The following is a 21005-nucleotide window of genomic DNA, read 5'->3' as shown; positions in this document are numbered from 1 at the left end:
CCAGATAATTCCTTTGGGGTATGGGAGAACTACCCTGCATACTGCAGAATGCTTAGCAGCTTCCCTAGTCTCTAGCCACTAGATGCCATAGCATCCCACAAGTTGTGATAACAAAAAACATCTCCAAACACTGCCAGATATCTCCTGGAGAGGCAAAGTTGCCCCTTCTTGAGCATCAATGGCCTACATATTTAATATCCAAATACAACTTTAATATTTCTTGTATTGTTCTCTAACTGCTTCAGAAATATACTTTTATCTTCACCAGAAGATAGTAATATTTATAGAGGCAAGACATTGTCATTTATTTATGTTGTATCCTCACTGTGCTAGGGATATAATATGCAAAAAATTCATTTAAAAAAATCATACTTGAAGCAAAAGTGACTCTATTCCATGGTGCTTATCAAAGAACAAGGTTGATATTATGCAGTAGAAAGGCGTGAAGGCAAAGGAAGCTTCTTGCAAGGTATGAAAGGCATGATCCCACATCTTTGGAGGAACCAAAAACCCTACTCCACTCTTCATTCAGTAGAATGAAGGTTATTGGCAGTCATTAACCAGAATCAGATTCTAGTAGACACTTGGCTAATTTTTCTGGCTTTCCCTCTCCTCCATCCCTTAAATGTATTTTTTTTCCCAGTTCTTTTTAAAAACAAGACCAGCAAGGGCATCTAGGTAAGCGCAGGGCAGAGCAGGCCAAAGCTAGAAGAGAGTGCTGGGAAAAAAGACAGGGGGCTGAGGCCTGAAAAGCCACTCCTCATTTTTCTGTCTCTTATGGGAAACTGTGGAGTTATTTCAGCTGTTCTGGAAACCTGAAGGCACAGGTGTCTGCTGATGACAGAAAGGATAACTCTGCTTTCTTTGGGAAATCAACCCTACTGACGCATAATCTGAAGTATATCTGATGCATAATTGAGTTTACAAATGAAAATGTAGGCACAGCTCAAATCAAAAGATGTTCCAAAGAAGTAGCCTCCAAATTTATGGCTAAAGTGTGGCTCTGTAATTAATTCCTTTTCCCCCTTCTGCCAGGAGTAAACTTTTTCTTCCTTCTCCCCCAATTCTTTTTCCCTCTTCCTCTGTTTGTAAATCTTGGAAAGAAACAGCAGCAGCCACTCTCAGAGATCAAAGTTTTAGCAGGCAACAAAGACCTCCAAGGAGGCTGTTGCCATGGGAACTCTGGGAGCTGAGGCCCTTTTAATCGTCAAATCTCCTCGGTTAGCAGCACCAGGCTGGGGCTGGCAAAGAGGAGGAGAAGGAGGGAGGGGAAGCATTGGCAACAAGTAGCCTTTCTGAAGAGACTGAACTAAATTCACAAGGGTGGTGGGTGGACAGGATTCAAACTGAGGCAGGAGTAACACAGGGGTGGGTGTGGGGGCATCTCTGCACAGCCTTAAGATGCACACTCCCATCAAACATCCCTAAAGCCAATTGCAAATTCTGAGACACCCTCAAGAATTAACTGATTTTATAATAGGTTCTTAATAGCTTTTTAATACCAATGGACACAGAAGTTTATTTGAAAGCAGAATAACAATTTCGGGCACAGTATTGTGAATAATTTGATTATAGGCGGTGACTCACGCCTATAATCCCAGCACTTTGGGAGGCCGAGGTGGTTGGATCACGAGGTCAAGAGATCGAGACCATCCTGGTCAACATGGTGAAACACCATCTCTACTAAAAATACAAAACTTAGCTGGGCACGGTGGTGCACACCTGTAGTCCCAGCTACTCGGGAGGCTGAGGTAGGAGAATTGCCTGAACCCAGGAGGTGGAGGTTGCGGCGAACCGACATCACGCCATTGCACTTCAGCCTGGGTAATAAGAGCGAAACTCCGTCTCAAATAATAATAATAATAATAAAATATATACACACACACACACACGCACATGCCTGCCCATTCTTTTATCACTTGTCTACTTCTGGTTAAGTCACAGAAGGAGATAGAAAAAAAAAATAGGAGCATGACAGGAAAACAATGGCAATCCTGTGGCTTTATATTCATAGGGAAGAATCAATTCCAAATTAGCGCCTACTCACAAGGACCTGCTGGGAGCATACCTATTTCTGGCCTCCTGGATTAGCATTGCATTTGGCCCATAAAGGATCACAAATGGATGAATTCCCCAAAATGTTAATGTTTGTTATTTGCCTGCCTGACATTCTTTTCTTCTTCATTTGGAAACAAACTGCAGAGTTTCCTTTAGGAAGTTACTCTTTTTCCCTTTTCCCTTCAGTGCATAAGGTTCAGTTGGGGTTGGTGGTGTACTACAGTCCTCCCACACACAGGCCACCCCCAACAACAGGATTTTTACTCACACTATGGGGAAAGAGCCACTTTATCCTCTTGAGATCAAATGTTCTAAAGACCATGGAAGGGTAGTCCTGCTGGGGGCCATCATCTCTGCCCCATGCAGAGAGATCCTGCCTGAAAATGAAGCTAACACAGAGAGCAGAGCCAGGAGAAGATAGGAAGACAGAGACTGTTTAACACATAATCCGAAAACCAGGACTCAGCCATGCTTGAACCTAGGAACACCCCTGAATTTATCTGTTACCTAAATCAAATTACCTGTTACCAGAGTTCCCCTAAGCCAGTTTGAGCCTCTATCCCTTACAATAAAAGTTCTGAAAAATATAACAGTTAGCTCTGGATAGTGAGATCTTTAGGGATACTTTCTTTTGTACCTTTCTGTTTTGTTTGAAATTTTTACAATAAGCATGCATCTTTTTTTCTAAAACAGAAACAATATTAAAACAACACAAAACAGCATTATTTGAGGTATCACCCTCAATAGAGAATTAATTCTGCCATCTGTGGATCTTTTAAATAAAGTCAAAATCATAGAAAGTACTCTGAAAAACCATCTTGCTTATTGCAATATCCCAGACAAGAGAACCTGTTCCATTTTCAAAGTTCATCAGAGAAGGAGTTTCTTATAATTTCCCTCAACCATCCATAGTTTCCAAAAATTGTTATTGACCATTAGGACTGTCTTCCTTAGGGTAAATCTAAACACTCCTTACCTCATATCCTCTTATTCTATTCTTGGCTCACAGGCAGGGGTGTTCATCCAGTCACATTTCCTCCCAGGCCTTTTCCCCCTTTTTCTAATTAAAGGCCTTTAAAAAACAAGCTACCACATAGGACATCAGAAAGAAGGGGTCAAGCCCTCAGATTGTACATCGAAAGACACAAGAACAAGGCAAGCTGCTTTTAGATTTTAAAATAACTTCCCTGTTTGAACCTTCCTGAAATGGTGAAGTCCTTTGCCTGCCAGCTGGAGATGCCCCAGGGAACTTTATTCCTATCCAAACAGTGGCATGGTTCCAGATGATAAACAGCCTGTCCTTACCATTGATCCTAGACAAATGTCTAATCTTGGATGGAAGATTTCTAGACACTCCCACCTTCTGTGAATGCTGGTATGGCCCTATGGTCCCAAATGACAGTCTAAATATTTCTACGGTACCTGTCACTGTCATCTCAAAGCCCCCAAAACACTATATGCATTTCCAACTTCACAATGACTTTAACCTTCTGATTCATCAAAAGACATTAAAGGGTGTTCAGTATAGTTTTTGTGTTTAATGTTGAATCAGTGGTTGTCCTCCCGTTTCTGTGAATCACATGTCTTTGGATATTTCTGAAACCACTGAAAGAGCCATCCATAGCGATTTGTGGATGGTTCAGATGTATGGTGTGGAAGGAGGGGTGAGTCATGCTCAGTGGGAAGGAATGCAATCTAGACAATAACAACTATGCCTTTGAAGTCAGAGCTTCGGCCAATGGTTGTGGGCAGTTTCACTAAGAAATAAAGTGAAATACTGAAGCAAACCTGGAGCAAGTAGCAATCATGACCCATGCCCTCAAGTAGCAACCACATTTTTTTTAACATAGCCTATTCTATAGCTTCTTCATACAGACAGGTCATGAGGTATTGCAGAAAGAGACAAGGCTAAGAATCAAAGCACTTGGGTTTGGTCATTGACACTTTTTAAACTGGGATATTAGTCATAAAACCTAGACATCAATTTTTTCATTTGGAAAAGAATACCTGCCCTCCTACAAGATTGTTACAGAAAAATTTTATAAACTGAAACTTATTTGCAATGTACATTAGTATTAGTGGTAGACGTAGTAATGGCATCCTCTGGTAGACACATATTACTTTTTTGGCATCCCACATCTATTCTTCTTTTATATAACAGTGTCTTACTTTACTTGGGAGAATTAATTCTTCTCTGTGTCTTGATAAACTAACCATGAAGAGCCCCTGGACTTAAAAGGCTAAGCAGGGGACAACTGACCAAACTGGGTCAACTGGAACTTCACCTACCCTGCTTGCTAATAATTGTTCTGACGCTATGATCTAATCTGATTCCTCTGTTAAGATTTCTTCACTGGTTCCCCTAAGTCTTCAGAATCTAGTCCAAACTTCTTAGTCTTGCATGTAAGACACTTCACAACCTTGCTCCGTCAACTTTTCCATCCTCACCTTTGTGAGTATAATGAGGAATCCACATTCTTCTTAACTTTGCCTCTAATTTGTATATTTAACCCATCTTTCCTTGCTAATTCAGCTTCTGTAATCCCAACCAGTTTTGTGCTCCCCATTTTGTGATTATCTCCAAGAAAAGCTACAGCAGTTGACTCTTTCAAGCCACCATCAATAGTTTTTATTCTTCACTCTTCAGGGATTAGTCCTCTTAGCCCTGACATACTGCAAAAGACCACAGTTTATTCCTTCTGGCTTCCTTGTGAATGAACATCAATCACCCGGTATGTTCTTGTAACCAACCTGTTACTCCATTTATCTCTTTCATGAGGATTGATTTCCTGGGAGATCATTTTCTTATTCATCAAGGGAGTCACATCAATCATGTTCATCTACTTTGTAAACCAAGAACTTTGGAATAGAAGTAAAGCTCAAAAGCTTTATTTCTGAATACCTTTTCCTGTGTATAAGTACCTCCAGGGATATGGAACTCACTTCTGAGAACACTTATTCCATCTTTAGATGTCTCCAGTTGTTAATGTTAGATGTCTCCAGCTCTTCTTTTACACGGAGATAGACTCCCTCCCTTTGTAACTTCCACTCCTGATTCCATTTTATCTACCCAGAGTTATGTTTCCATTCTCTCTTCTATATAATTTCACTTCAAATTTTTGGAGACACTTCTCATGCTCCCTGTTCCAAGTCCACTTTTGCTAGACCAAATCCTCCAATCACCCTCATATAAAATTCAATGACTGAGCCAGTGGTTCATGAACATGATAATTAGCAAACTGTGGGTCCCAGTTATCTTCCCGCAGAGGTCTTCATCTCCTTAAGAATGACCTCAGAAATCAGCTTGCTCTCCTGGTCTCACATAAAAAGAATACTTAACAAATAGGCCAGCAGGATGAAATAATCCCAACATAAGGAATTTTAAAACTGTGACAGCATTTTGAAGTATTGTCTAAAGGGGTGTGAATATAAATAAAGACTCAGAATTTTGTATTTGGAAAGTAAATACAGTGCTTTGTGTACTCAGAAAATTTTTGTAGATTTCAAACTAACCCCTTTAAATAAGTAACATAGCTTGTGTTGTCCCACAAAGTTTCCATGACAAATTTATCATGCTTTGAACACCTCTAATTAATGTTGAACATAACAGAATGATGTGTTTTTCCTCCCCAAGAACCCTAGCATTTCTGTTTGTTTCACAGACAGGCTGCTTCTACTACAATGAGTTTGGATTGGCAGCCTTGTACAGTTTCCTTTACGATTCCTTTAAAGTAATACTGATTTCTGTTCTTCATCTTTCCTTCCATAATTGGTGACCACTGTCATCTGACTTCTGTTTTACTCACCTCTCAGCTGCTGGCCCCTTTTTTCCCTTGGGAATAGCATTTTTGCCCAACTCTGCATGTTTTGATCCAGAGGAATGCCCTTCATACGCTTCAACACATCCTCAGATGACAAAGCTTTCACTGTATTCATTTCCCCATGTTTGCAGAACAACTGGGACCAAATTATTTAAAGTGTTTATTACCTGGCCCCCTTTTCCTGCACAGGCAATTACTTCTCTGCAAATGGCTGCCCTGGCCAAATAACTATGTTCACAATTAGCTAATTGCAGGCTCAATGAGCCACTTGTTCCTTCAAACTTGACTATTAGAGTGTGATTAACCAAAAATGTGTCTTTTTATTCCCTTCTGATTTACAGAGTTCCAGCAGATTCCAGATCTGATCTCTCTATGTTCTTTTACAATGTCAATATAAGCCTTTTACCTTCATTTCCTACTAAATATCAGTCATATTTCCATTCTTCTATAAAGTCACAAGTTACACTTTACATACTGGACCCAAAGACTTTGTTTGAATTAAGTCAATCTTCTAAAAAGGCAGACCATTATTACCTTAATCCAATTTACAAAATATAATGTGGCTGGGCGAAGTGGCTCACACCTGTAATCCCAGCACTTTTAGGAGGCCAAGGTGGGCAGATCACTTGAGAACAGAAGTTTGAGATTGGCCTGGCCAACATAGCAAAACCCTGTCTCTACAAAGACGTGGTGGTACACACCTGTAGTCCTAGGCTACTCAGGAGGCTGAGACATGAGAATCACACCTGAGAGGCAGAAGTTGCAATGAGCTGAGATTGAGCCACTACACTCCAGCCTGGGTAACAGAGCAAGACTCTGTCTCAAAATAAAATCAAATAAAATAATTTTTAAAAACAGAACAATAAAAACTAAAAAAAATAATACTAAGGCATCAGAACAGTTGTTTTGCCAAAGTCACACAATCATGATAAAGACTAAAACTAAAAATCATAAATAGCAACTGCCATTTTCTCCCTAGGAATTGAGTTTTTGTATAATTTTTACATAGGGTACAAATCAACCTTCAACTTCACTTACTTTTAATAGGAGGTACTCTAACATATTCCTCAAATTGCCATTACCTGGTTTCTTGGTAGCTACAAAAGTATAATTTCTTTTGAAAAATGGCTTTAAGTATATATCCTGAACTACCTTTTTTCCTACAATTATGCAGTTTCTTTTCTTATTTCTGTATGTCCTAATTTTCTTGTTCAAACAACATTAATAGAGCACAAAATATGTGCTCAATTTTCAGTTTCATACAAAGAGGTCAGCTCCCACTGACATTCCTCCAATCCACAAAAAAGGAAAGTAGTCAAAAGTAACGAGTTTTCATTTATGAGGAAATTAATATTAATAAGGATTAGATGTATTTGCTTTGAGAATAACTTGGACACTTTTAGGTTTCAAGATATTTGTGTTCCAATTAAACACTAGTACATCTCCCAAGCAGCTGTTTTCATTGGGCATCTTTTATTATGAAACCCTCCACTTTACCAGTATCTTTTCTTATGATTGTCTTAGTGGAGGTAATCTAGTGGGAAAAGATTCCTGATGTCTCCAGAGGTTCTGACACATCGGTGAATTCTTATCTCTGTGTAATCTCTAGCTTGCTACAAGGGGCCTCTTGCATTTTCTTCAAAATGAGCATATAAAAAGACAAAGAGAAAAATCAGGGTTAAAGGTGAAAGTGGAAAGGAGGGAAAAAAATCTAATAACGCAGAAAAATATTCGGGACAATGATAATAGCAGGGGAAGGGGGTGGTCATAGCTTTCAAGAAATAAGCTATAGTAAGTACAACTACTGAGGGCCGGGCGCGGTGGCTCAAGCCTGTAATCCCAGCACTTTGGGAGGCCGAGGCGGGTGGATCACGAGGTCAAGAGATTGAGACCATCTGGTCAACATGGTGAAACCCCGTCTGCAGTGAGCCGAGATCGCGCCATTGCACTCCAGCCTGGGTAACAAGAGCGAAACTCCGTCTCAAAAAACAAAAACAAAAAAAAAGTACAACTACTGCTCAAAAAGCACATATTCTAAAAGGGTGTGTGTGAGAGAGATAAAGACTGTGTATGCAACCTGTATACACCTGTATAAAGACAGGGGACATGTGAGAAGAGGGTCAGGATACAGTGCAAGCGGTCTAAGATGAAAATGTCACCAGTGGTTTTCACTTACCCAACACCAGCAGTTCCACTGAGTCCTCATTTTTGCCCTCCAGGTCATCCGGGGTGGTGATAATACAGTAATAGAGTCCGCTGTCTCCCCACATGAGCTTTCCAATATGAAGATCTGCATCTGTTATCACGAAAAGAAGGACCCAGTCCTGAAACTCTGTCCTCTGAAAGAAAAACACTGAACAATGGGGGTTGGGAGGGGAGAACCCCTCTGGAGTGTCTGAAGTGTTTTCTTTCTTTATCTGGATGGTGACTGAAAGAGGTTTACTTTCTTTAAAACAAACAAACAAACAAACAAGATCAACAGAACCATAACAAAAACTAGCATTTCTAAGGAAAGACAATTAGAGCCTGCCAGAAACCGGTCTAGTTCTGGTCCAGTTTCAGGAGTAGGAGATGGCTTTGAACCAGGCCTGCAGAGGCCCCTGAGAGCCACAAAAATGCTAGAATTATTCTGAACTCCTGGAAATAAGCTAACATCACAGGAGTTCTTCAAAATTCAAATAATCAAATAGGTCATATCAGACTCTTGGGAACTTTTGATGTCCAAAGCTTTAGAGAGCAAGAGAAAGGGTAGAATTGATGCAAAGCCACCTGGGGCTTGGGCCAAGCATCTACCTGGCTCTGTTATTTGTATGCATATATCCCATCCCCCAGTGAAAAACCTGCTTTCCATTTGGGAAAGAACCCTAAAGGCTGATGTCAAGGTGGGTATAGGATATTTGACGAAAAAAGTTTTTTCTCTAAGACCCATTTCAATTCAGCTCTAAAAACAAACTCCTGAGACTTGATGCTGGACTCTGGAAAGACTGTTTCCAAAGTTCATCTGTATGTCTTCTCTAGATTTTACACCATCCACCCTTTTCCCCCCTCACCATCCCATCCCATTAAACAGTTAGAGGTAGTAGGTCTAACTCTTTTACCCACAAACCAGTAATAGGTCTCTTGATGCTCCCATTTCCAATAAAATCAAAGTCTTAGATATCCCAACCCAAGGGAAGGGAAGAATGAAACTAACCTCCCTCCCATTTCCTAGATTCAAAACAGGGGCATTATTACCATGAACAATCGTGATCTCTCTGCCCCTGTAGAAATCTCCCAGGGTGATAGCCGAGCCCTGCTTCGAAGCTACCACTCGAACAGTCCTCCTGCTGTCTAAACAATCCAAGTAGGGGTCCCATTCCAGGTTTCTCTTGCTGAGAGATTGGGCCCGGGTAGAGGACATGCCCAAGGATTCTCCCATGCGATCCTGGCAGTAGGACTTGAACTTCCACTGCACAACTGCAGGCTGATGAGAGGATGTAGAGAAGTGGCAGCGAAGCACAGTGGGCTGGAAGAGCATAGCCACCTTCTTCTTGTCAGGCACTGTGACCTGAAGGCCTTTGACCATGGCTGCAAAACAGAATAAACATGTCCAAACAGTGTCCATATCCTGGACCTCCCCTTCTACCACATGGTCATACCTTTCCACTTCACTTCCCTAACTTGTGTCCCCTCAACCTCACTTTCAGCATCACACTTAATGGCATTAATACCCATCTGGTTGCTGTGTGCAGAAATATGCCCTCTAATATGGTTTGGATTTGTGTCCCTGCCCAAATCTCATGTCAACTTGGAAGAGGGGCCTGGTGGGAGGTGATTGTATCATGAGGACAGGTTTCCCCTGTGCTGTTCTTGTGATAGTGAGTGACTTCTCATGAGAAATGATGGTTTGAAAGTGTGTGGCACTTCCTCCTTCACTCTTTCTCTCTTGCTGCCATGCAAAGAAGGTGCTTACTTCCCCTTCGCCTTCTATCATGATTGTAAGTTTCCTGAGGCCTCCAGTCATGCTTCCTGTTAAGCCTGTGGAACTGTAAGTCAACTAAGCCTCTTTTCTTCATAAATTACTCAGTCTCAGACAGTTCTTTATAGCAGTGTGAGAGCAGACTAATACAGCCTTACTCCCTATATCCAGTCAGGCACTAAGTCATGTCAACTTATCTCTTAACATCTTTAAGATGTTAAGATGTTCTTCCCTCCTCTTTAACCCCATTACCGTTGCCTTTGCTGAGACCCCCTTCTTTTCCTCCTTGTAACACCACAGTAATCTCTTGTTTGGTCTCCCTGCCTTCAATCTGTCAACACCCAGTATACTCTTCTTGCTACAGTTCAGATGATCTTTCTAAACTGATTGTTATGGCTCTCTTTCTTAAGACCTTTCACTCATCCTCCATAGCCTTCAGGATAAAACCAAAAGTCCTTGGCAAGGTATTCCATCATCTAGTTCCTCTTACCTCCTGAACTTCACCTCTTACCTCTTGAAGCACCTCTATTTAAGTGCCAAGCTCCAAGAATATCAAACAACTAATTGCTTCTCCAGTGGGATATCTTGTTTCACACCTCTACATCTTTGCACATGATGTGTCCTGTTTCCGGGATGCTTTTTCCTCACTTCTTTGCTTGGGAAACCCTTTTGCATCTTTCAAAATCCAGTTCAAGGACTCCTTGGAAAGCCTTCTCTGACCAGTAAGTTTATAGCATCCTCCTTCATGCTATCAGTACACCCAGCATTTTCTTCTGGAATTTACTCTAACAGTCTTCCAAGTATTTCTTTTCATGCTTGTCAGGCCTGTCAGACTTATCAGGTATGGAAGGCATCTTATCTTGCTGCCCTGGCTTGTGAAGCCCATAGGTACCCAACAAATATTTGATAAATAATGACAATGAAGCCAGGAAGTATCACTTCAGGAGGAAGTGACTTCCCTTCCAGCTGGTGACCCAGCAAAGGGGACAGAGATGAAGAGGAAAAGAAGTCTTTGAGAGAAATGGAGGATTTCAGATCAAATACTGTGGACTAAGTTCAAAAGCTTTGAAGGGTAATCAAAAGAAGGAAAAGAAAAGGGGGGGGGGCTAAAAAGCAGATGAGAAGTTTAAGTGGTAAAAAGATCCAACCTGAGGCTTGGTGACCAAGAAAGAATGAGAAATTTCAGTGAATGAGAAACCAGGGGTATGTTTGAGAAGCAAAGGTCCCTCATGAACTCAAATGATAAGATCTAGAAATTCCAAACAAAGGGAACATAACTTCCTCAGTTGAATGGGAAAGTCAAGAGTTTTTAACTTGATGTGAGGTTAGAAGCAGAAATAGAATTATGATGAGAGGCAGAAAAAACAAATATGAAGATATCATAAAGAGGTTCTGAATTGAATCCAGGAGACTCCCAAGTCAGCTTCAAGTAGCTTGGGGTAGTGACATGCAAAAAAGGACTACTTTCCATGGAGTCCTGTCCTTTACTAGTGCCAATGTTCACAATAACATCCTGCAAAGCCAGCTCACTCCCACAGCTAAAGCATAAACTTACTTATGAATATGCCTCTTTACTGGAGGACTCTTGACAAGGGCAAGATACATAATTGTACTCATATCTTCTGACATCCACACCAATGTCTCTATTCAGTGAAAGGAACAATGAAAAAGTAGATCCTAATTCCTATTGGGGAAAGGGGTTTCTGCATTCTGTAGAACCTGGAAATGAATACAACAGCGTATTTGAGATTTATTAAGTCTCAAAGCATTTCGGACTTACCCTGTGCTCAGTAGCCACCTACAGAATAAATGAAGAAATGGATGAGCAAGTGAATGGCTATAAATAAGGAAATTTTTAGGGCTTTACAGAGGAAACAAGTTAAATAAGTCAGAAGTGTAGGAAAACAGTGTTGGCATCAAATAGGAATGGCTTTGAATCTCATCTGGCCATATACTTTGGATGGTTTCTTGAGCAACCTGAGACTCCTTTTCCTCATCTATAGAATGAGCATCATAATGCTTACTCTTAGGCTTGCTGACAAACGTTCTTTCATTGGGCGCCTTCCGAGAGGAGACTCAGTAGAAGAGCACTGTGACCGGTAGACTAGGTCTCAAATGCTAATTCTCCCTCACCTTGCCAACCTTTCCCCTCACCTCCCATCCTGAATCTTGATGACCATCCATCACCACCAGGCTTGATTACACAAAGATTATGTAGATCATCAAAAGCATGATGCATCAAAAAGCAAACAATTCCATTTGGAAGCTCCCTGAAGAACCCTAGTTCCCATGCTTCCTTTCACCATCCCTAAATGTTGATGTGGCTAATTCCACATCACAATTCCACACTACATCTCCCTCACTTACACAGCTGGATAGAAAAATCACCTTCTTTATAGTTTCTCCTTAAATTCTAGTGTGTTAATTTTTTAACCTTGTAATTATCCTTCAAATCCTTAATTACACCCCATTTTTCAGGTAATAAAAATGGGACGAGAGAGGTGAAATGACTTCAATGATCAGTGGTTGAGGCTGGATAACCACTCAACAGGCACCATTCCCATACACAGCTGTGTGCTTGACCACACCACCTTTCTGCTCTGCTGCTATTCTGGCACTGAATCACATTTCCTAGCCTTTCTTTTTTTCCTTTCCAACTTTTGTTTTAGGTTCAAGGGGCACATGTGCATGTCTGTTACATGGGTACATCGTATGTTGCAGGGGTGTGGTGTACAGACAAGTTCGTCATGCAGGTGGGTGCTATACAAAAGTGTAGTGAGATTTATTTATTTTTTTAGAGAGAAAGTTAAGTTTGTGGTTTTGTTGATTAGATGATTACCAAGAATAACCTCCTTCTAAGCTCTGTTCTCTGTTAATGAGATTAGCCACTTGAGCAAGCCACTGGACTCTCTTAAATTATTAACAGAGGTTGGTCAATGCTCAGCTTCTATGACATAAACATAAACTCATGCTCCCAAGAATAAAAAATACATTCTCAGAAACATCTGCCTTTTTATAGCATGATACTTAAAGGCATGGATTTTGTAGTCAATCCTAAGTAAGAATCCAGGCTCTACATGACCTCAGGCAAATTACTCAACTCTGATGACTTTCAGTGTCCTCACTGGCAAAACCAGAACAATAGTAACTATGTTATGGAATTGTTTGAAGGTTAAGTGGGATTGATCCTAAGTATTTAGAATAATACCTGGTATATAGTGAGCATTCAATAAATGTAGTTGTCAGCATTGCTATCAAGAGCAGTTTGCTAACTTCTGTGAAGCTACAAACCTAGAGCTATGCAAGCACAAGGATCAAGATGTGAGATGCCGAGTGTGTACAGGGCAAAAACTGCACAAGAATGCTAGACTATGTCATTAGGAGTTCAGCAGTGACAGTGCCTGGGTCTGTTCATCACTGCATTTCACGTATGTACCTCCTGGAACTCAGAGGTAGAGAGTAACCCTGTGAGTGTGTGTGCACACATACATACACATGTACACATGTACAGGCACAATGGGACTCTAAGAGTAGATCTGGAGAAGACAAGACTAGAATTCCAAGTAAATGTCAGTTTATTGGATCTTTGAGGACCACAGAGTGAAGTGTTAGAGATAAAAGTAAAAATGCCAATCCCTGCTTCCGCACCATAAGTTTCAAACAGTAAGATGAATGCCATCCAGTCCCCAAACTGCCCTGACCAAGCTTATCAGGACCCCCATTCCCACTGGAGGGTAGGGTCTAGAACTGCTCTTCTGGCCCTAACCCTGGATCACTGGTGAGTGCCTAGGTTTCCTATAACCACTAGGCAGCATCTCTTTCTCTCAACCTATGTTTACTTTATTTGAAGACTGTTTTTCCACCTTGGTATACTGATTTGCAATCCAGTTGCTCCACTGGGTCTGAACCCTTGCCCTGAACTCTAGTCTGCTTGCCTGGGAATCTGATACCAGCCCCTTCTCCTGACGGTCAGGTATTGTTTCCTATATTCTTCATGTATGACTGATCCAAATCTGAAACTGTGATGCTGCTATCCACCCAACTTCAAAAAATACCTCTCATAGAACCCCCACAGATCAGGCTCCTCAGCGCTGGTAGCTAATTTGGGTGGGGACTAGGATTGCCAGTCCTCTGTGGATGCTGAGATTTGACCTGGAGATACCCTCCCTCTGGCTCCCATTCCCAAGAGGTCTGCCCTGGGGGTAAGGGAGTATCCTGAGCTGGGGTCCTACCTCTTATGGATTTTGTTTTTGTTTTTCAATTTTCCTACTTGTCAGATGCCAAAAACCAGGTACCAAGAACAAGTACTTCTTATGCTGGAGTCTATACAGGCTAGTATGAATATGTAACTATAAGTTTGAATTCCAGATAAATGAATTAAACATTTTCAGCCTCTTTGTAGTGCTAAGCTGTGCATTTGATCCAAGAAATCTTATTTACTCCCAAGGTTCCAACTACCAGTTATATCTCACACCCCCAATGCCCTTAAGCCTCATCTGCATATTTAACAAATACTTTAAACATGTCTAAACCTCTTTCATCATCTCCTCTTTTCCCACCCTAGCTCTTGCTTACAAACTTATCCTTTCTCTATCCCTCGGTCTTTTGCCAAAATACCACTTAACCTATTGCCCTAGATAGAAATCTTAGCTTTGATAATTTCCTCTCTGTCCCTGACCATATTCAGTTGATCTAAATCTAAATATCTCTCAAATTTGATCCTTCTCTATTCCCACTGTCACTCCCTTAAATCAAGTTACTATTCCTGCTACTAGATAATAGCTGTAAAATGCTGACTATGTGTCAGGGATTGTGCTAAGCACTCTTCATGTAGTATCCTAATTAATTCTCTCAAAATCCTATGAAGTAGGCATTGTTATTACACCTGTTTTACTGATGAAGAGACTGATGCTCAGAGAATGTATGTATCTTGCTTAACATCTCACGGTTAGCAGGTGACAGTCGCATTTGAACCCACACTGACTGGCTCCAAAGATCCTCGCCATCCTTTTACACGATCCTCACCACCATCTGGGTTTGAGAATAAATGGTCTTCCTACTTCCAACCCAATCCATTCTCCATATTTTTCAAGAATACTGTTTTTAAAACATCATCAATCATGTCAGTTCCTGCTTTAAGGCCTCCATTGATCCCCCATTCCCTCCAGGACAAAACTGAAATACTCTGACATGGCATATAAGGCCTTCTCCTTGATTTGGCCCCTGACAGGCTCCAGCCATACTATTTTTCATCCTTTGACTATAATAAGTATGTTTTCCCATCCTCCTGGGCAAATATCAGGCCATGTAACTGAAGGAGTTCCTGGGAGGCAGACATAGAGAAGCACTGAGAAAGAGTCTTGCCCACTCATAAACAAGCACACGCTGGTACAATGGGAAGGCTGGGCCTCTGAGTCCAGGCACTGGTAACACCACATGGGACTTGAGTTTCAGACTTGTATAAAAATTTACAGAGGTGCAGAAAGAACCTGTGCTTCATCCTATAAACTAAAGCAAGTATTCTGTAAAACTAGAGAGAGGCACCTTAGGGGAGAAAGCAAAAGAGAGGAGAAGTGAAGCAAGGTAAAGAATTATACTGTAGAGAGTACACCTGTAAAAATTAGATCTTCTAAATTAAAAAAAAAAAAAGTTTTAAGGATTTCTCACCAAAAGAAGCACTAGAAATGAAGACCATAGGTGGTTTTCTGCTTTGAAAAGGAAATAGTCATCATTCTTACACCACCAGACTATTTTTTTAACCGTTTTGGTGCCCTGACCTTCAGGCAAACTGCCCTTGACTATCTAATTTTAATTTGATCCAAAGCATATTTTAAAACACTATGCTAAGTTCTTGTAAAACAGATTTTTAAAACCAGTCCCTCATCTTGAGAAATTCAATATAAACTTCATTTCTAACTATAAGGTCCCTGAGGGCAGGGGCCAGGATTTTATTGACTTTGTATCAGTATACAGCAAAGGTAAAGAATATAGCTGAAGCTAAAAAATGTGGAATGAATCAAGGAATGAATGAAAAATGAACCTGTGAGTCTGAGGGGCCTTTCTTAGCAGGTGGTCTCCAGTTCAGAGAATGGATTCTGGCCAATAACTAGGAAAGTTGCCTAAAGGTAGAGTGAAGAGTGACGGCTCAGAGCAGCAGCCCCCATCTCAACTAGTCTGCAGGCATAGGTGCCTAGCCACCAGGGAGGGAAGATCAGTGTCAAATGCAGACAATGTCTCACTGCATATGCAAAAAAAAGGTTCTGCCCCAATTCTCATGTAAAGAAAAAGATTCTATATATGATGAACTGTGTTCTTGCAAGAATAACAAACACAGACTCTAAGGCAATGCTATTCTTATTTTTAGCACTTTCATTTTTTTCAAAGCAAGTTCCTTTCCCTCACTAGTTGTAAGCTATTCCTGTCAGCATCTTTGGGAGGCAGATCTATAAGCACAGCCCCATTTTAGAGAAACAAAGAATGCTGCTAAAGGTCATGGAAAATTATCATCATTAGAGACAGGCATCTTTAGAAATGTTGTATAATGATCACCCACCCCTTAAAGCTTTGAGTACCAAAAGCAGGATTTGACCTCATAATTGCCCATTCCTCAGCATATCTTGGCCTTCAAATTCCTAAGGATTTTCTTCATTCAGTTTGACAATATAGTTTGAGTATCGCTTATCTGAAATGCTTGGGACCAGTAGCGTTTCAGATTTCAGACTTTTTTGCATTTGGGAGTATTTGCATATACATGAAGAGCTATCTTGGGGATGGAACCCAAATCTAAACACAAAATTCATTTATGCTTCATATATCTTTATACACATAGTCTGAGAGTAATTTTATTTAATATTTTAAAGAATTTTGTATATGAAACAAAATTTGTGTACATTGAACAATCAGAAAGCAAATGTATCAGGTGTAGAATTTTCCACTTTTGGCATTATGTAGGCACTCAAAGTTTCAGATTTTAGATTTCAAATTTTCAGATTACCAATGCTCAACCTGCGCAAAACCTTTCTCTGCCTGCCTTCAAGTTAGGTATTCTTAACAAATTCATCTTTTGTTTTCACAGTTTTAACATCTTGTCCCAATTTCCTAAGATACTTTTTAGGAACAACTAACGGGCAGGTTTTTTAAGTGTAGGAGATGAATTGGGGGATGAGTAAACATCTCTTCTGGGTTTGGTCATAATTCAAACAAGGAAAGAAAGCTTGTTCAGCTCTTAATAGTACTGTCAGGATGAGAATAAAACATTTTGGGAAATATTTAAAGACAAGGCTAAAAGTATAAAGACAAAGAAAACGCAGCTTGAATCTCTTTTCCTTCTTGAAATAGGAACTATTCATCGCCTTGATAAACTTGGTTTAAAAAAAACTAAAAAACTAAAATAAAAAGGCTTTACCAAGAATAGTAGACATTGCTTTAGAATCTGCCTATTTTCTGAGCCTCATTCTCCAGCTTTCCCATTGATTCTGTGAGTTAATTACCTTCTTTCCAATAAAGTCCTTTCCTGCTTAATTTGGCCAGAATCAGTTTTTCTGTTTGCTACCATGGTATACCTGATTGCTCAATCTACTTTAGGGTTAGGGTAACCAGATGTGCCATCTTGAAATTTCAAAAAACATGATAGTGTTCTTGTATGTTTTCTCCTCAAGATTCTCAACAGCAGCAATATGTCACTGTTTTCCAAAGAGCCATGGTAAATACCAGTGCTGCCACTGCCCAGGTGGATTTTTGCTCATGGCATAGTTATTAGTTGCCGATAGTAACTCTGGTGTTTGTTTACACAAAGCTTGCCATTCATCAAGCATATTTTCTCTGTGTCCAAGTGTGCCATTCTTTCTTGTTCTCTGCCACCACTGTGTAGAAACATTTTCTTTCTGCCTCATTTGCCTCGTCTTCCACAGATCTGAAATGAGTTCATGGGAGATGTCTAGCTGGCTTAAACACTGTTCCAATGGGACAAAGCAGTGCTAAAAGAAGTCAGTCTTTACCCTGCTATGTGGAGGTACTTTGAAAACTCTCTTGGTTTCCAAGTGGGTCAGACTTCTGGGATGGAACAGTCAGACAGGAAAAAACTCCTTCAACAAAGCTCTTATCAGCCTTTACCAACTTGTTATCTGTACCTCCTGTCTAGATCTCTTTCCTAACCTCCAGAATCAAATATACAACTTCACTCTCCATCAGGATGTTATACAAGCACCTCAAACTCATCCATCTGTAGATGGAGACACTAACCATCTCCTTCTTCCTTTTAGTGATAGAAATTCCCAGGTTTAATTTGGCCAGCCAAGTAGTATATATTTCCTAGTCTCTCTTTTAGCTAAGTGTGGCCATGTGACTAGGTTCAGGACAAAGGTATGATAGGAGAAGTGATGTGTACAACGTCTGGGCCACCTCTCTCCAAACAAGTGGCTTGCCCTGGAACTCTGCTTTCCTTGCCCCTTCCCCCTGAGAAATGGCTATGAGTAGTCTTGGAAGCTGCATGTTGGAAATGGTAGACTTACCCCCAGAGATTCAGGCTGTTACAGGAGAAAGAAATATACTCTTTTGTGTGGGTTACAGTATTTTAGGATCTCTTAGTTATAACAGCTTAGGCTATACTTTAAAGGGAAAATAAGGAAGATAGGAAGTTAGAAAGGGAGGAAGGAAGGGAGGGAGGGAAAACTTCATCTTCCTTCCTTAACATATTTCTTCTGGCTGGGTGTGGTGCCTCATGCCTGTAATCCCAGACCTTTGGGAAGTCGAGGCAGCCAGACTGTTTGAGGCCAGGAATTCGAGACCAGCCTGGCCAACATGGCAATACAAAAATTAGCCGGGCATGGTGATGTGTGTCTGTAGTCTCAGCTTCTTGGGAAGCTGAGGTACGAAAAATGCTTGACCCAGGATGCAGAGGCTGCAATGAGCTGAGATCGTGCGGTCACTGTACTCCAGCCTGGGCGACAGAGTGAGACTCCATCTCAAAAACAAAACACATTTCTCCTCTTGTGTTAGTTCATGTTGATGAATGGCATCTCCAGCAGTCCCCAGCCAGAAACTTGGAGGCGCTTTGACACTCCCTCCTTTTCAACCTCCACCTTCATCCAAGCCAGTCCTACTTCCTCCATCTCTGGTCACTCTGTCCATTTCTCTCCTCCTCATTGTACCATGCGAATTGAGGATTTCGCCACGTCTTGCCATGCTTTCTGCAAATGTCCCCTAGTTGACTTCTGCTACAAGTCTTGTCCACATCTAATCCACTCTCCACACTGAGGTCCACATGATATTTCTAAAATGCACATCTGATTGTGCCACTCTCTTGCTTTGATTCTTAAAAGACTTCTTCTAGGCTTCAGGAGCACAAAAGCTCCTTTCAGATAGGACCACTCCCTTCCATTCTTCCTACAGTACTAAAGACTCTAACCATACCAAAATATTTGAGTTTTCAGAAAATATCATGCCCTCCCTTGATTCCCGGCCTTTGCACAGGCTGTTTCCATTGCAGATTCCCCTATCCCCATCCCACTCTTCTCTCGCCAATTCCTACTCATCCTTCAGGACTTGCTCAGCTATCACTGCCTCGAAAGCTTCTTCCTGTTCTTACTGCAGTCACAATACCCCAAAGAATCACATCACTTCCCCTGAGAATTTCTTATTTAGCCATCTATCTCCCCCACTAATAACAAGCTCCCTCTGCTACATGATAAGTATTCCATAGATGCGTTGAATAATTTAACCCAGTTGATAGATCATATTATTTATTCCCAATGATTTGTTTCCTCTCCATCCTTGCATTTGTCCCTGTAGGCAGAGTATACTTACCACCTCATAGACTATAAACTTGACCACATGACTTGCTTTGGTCAATGGATTGTAAGCAGATGTGCCATAGATATGGCCAAGCAGAAGCTTTAAAGACATTTGTGTGGTTTAGCTCTGCCCTTGCCCTGACCCCCTTGAGCATTTGCCCTCCACTGTGAGAAAAAAATGCTCAGATAGTGGCTGCCCCTTCATCTTGGGTCTTGGAGTAAGAAGACAATTGGAATTAAGCCAAATCCACCAAACCTAGCCAATCCATAGCTACCTACAGCTGACTGCAGCTCTCATATAATATGAGCAAGAACAAAGTGTATGCTGTGAGCTACTGAGATTTGGGGGCTGCTTGTTGCTGCATCAAAATACTGGCAAATACATCTAGTTTGGGCTCAAAATAAGTATTGAGGGCCTACTATTGTGCTAGAAGTTTTACACAATTTCATTTTAATTATCACAACAACCCTATGGGGTAGGTTTGCTTTCCATTTTAAAGCCAAAAAAAAAAAAAAAAGATAAAATCCTAAGCTGGCATTCAAATCCAGGTTAGTTGGAGCCTCCCCACCCTCCCCACACTGCCTCCTGGTGATCCAAGGGCATGGAAACAGTGATGATAGTGATTATACAGAGCGTCAGCTGAAAGTGAGGGCCCTACTCCTAATTCAGCACCACTTTCTGTAGGGTTCCACACGCTGAAGGAGAACAGAGAAAGCAGCAGGTTTTTCTGAGTTCTTCCTTGTTCCTTGGCCTGTAAAGAACTGTAGTCATCCAAAACACCTTCTTTCATTTTCTGAGAGCCAAAAACTATCTTGAAGACTGAGACTTTGAGCATGCATATGCTGTAGCTACATCCTGTGTGGCTCCTGAGAGCACAGCAGCAGCCCCTAGTACCAGATGGGCTCTGATGTGCCATCAGCTTCTGCTCTGTCACTGGGGCACATCCTCTGCTCTCGTGTGCCTTGCTGGAGTACTCTTCATTCACTCCTTTCCCACTAGATCTGAGGATTTCATTATGAAAAACTAACTGCCATTCTTACTCACTTTTCTATGAACTCCACGCTTTTCTATGAACGCTCAATGTCCAATGCCCCATAATAGACACCATGTATGTTCACCTAAATCAGAAGTTATAGTTTGATCTACCTTAACCAGAAAAGAATGTTTTCCTGAATTCAAGTACTTAAAACAACCAACTCATATTAAGGCAGTGACATTATTTCTTATTCTTTTAACCAGTATGATATCACGGGCTTGGACAAATCATTTATTTCCTCTGAGCCTTGGTCTTCTTAAGTATAGGTAGGTAATACCAACCTTACTTACTTAGCAAGATCAAATGGGATGATGTATGTGAAAGACATTTAACACATAGA

General features: G+C 41.0%; 1 protein-coding gene across 7 annotated transcripts in view; it reads right to left on the bottom strand.

Moving 5' to 3' along the window:
* ILDR2 (immunoglobulin like domain containing receptor 2) overlaps window positions 1-21005 on the bottom strand; it is a 61890-nt gene that overhangs the window by 35452 nt on the left and 5433 nt on the right. For all 7 annotated transcript variants that reach the window (XR_004736651.3, XM_035280198.3, XM_054247877.2 and 4 more), the window contains exons 2-3: window positions 9114-9446; window positions 8056-8175 (exon numbers count right to left, since the gene is read on the bottom strand). Coding sequence is in view for 6 of the 7 variants with exons in the window: in XM_035280198.3 (XP_035136089.1) it covers window positions 8056-8175; window positions 9114-9446 (453 nt within the window). In the remaining variant the exon portion in view is untranslated. The remainder of the gene's footprint in view (window positions 1-8055; window positions 8176-9113; window positions 9447-21005) is intronic.

This window comes from Callithrix jacchus, chromosome 18 (genome assembly GCF_049354715.1).
Source record: "Callithrix jacchus isolate 240 chromosome 18, calJac240_pri, whole genome shotgun sequence".
Classification (NCBI taxonomy): Eukaryota; Metazoa; Chordata; class Mammalia; order Primates; family Cebidae; genus Callithrix; species Callithrix jacchus.
The sequence above is the reverse complement of the archived record's forward strand: the minus strand, read 5'-3'. Positions and strand labels throughout refer to the sequence as shown.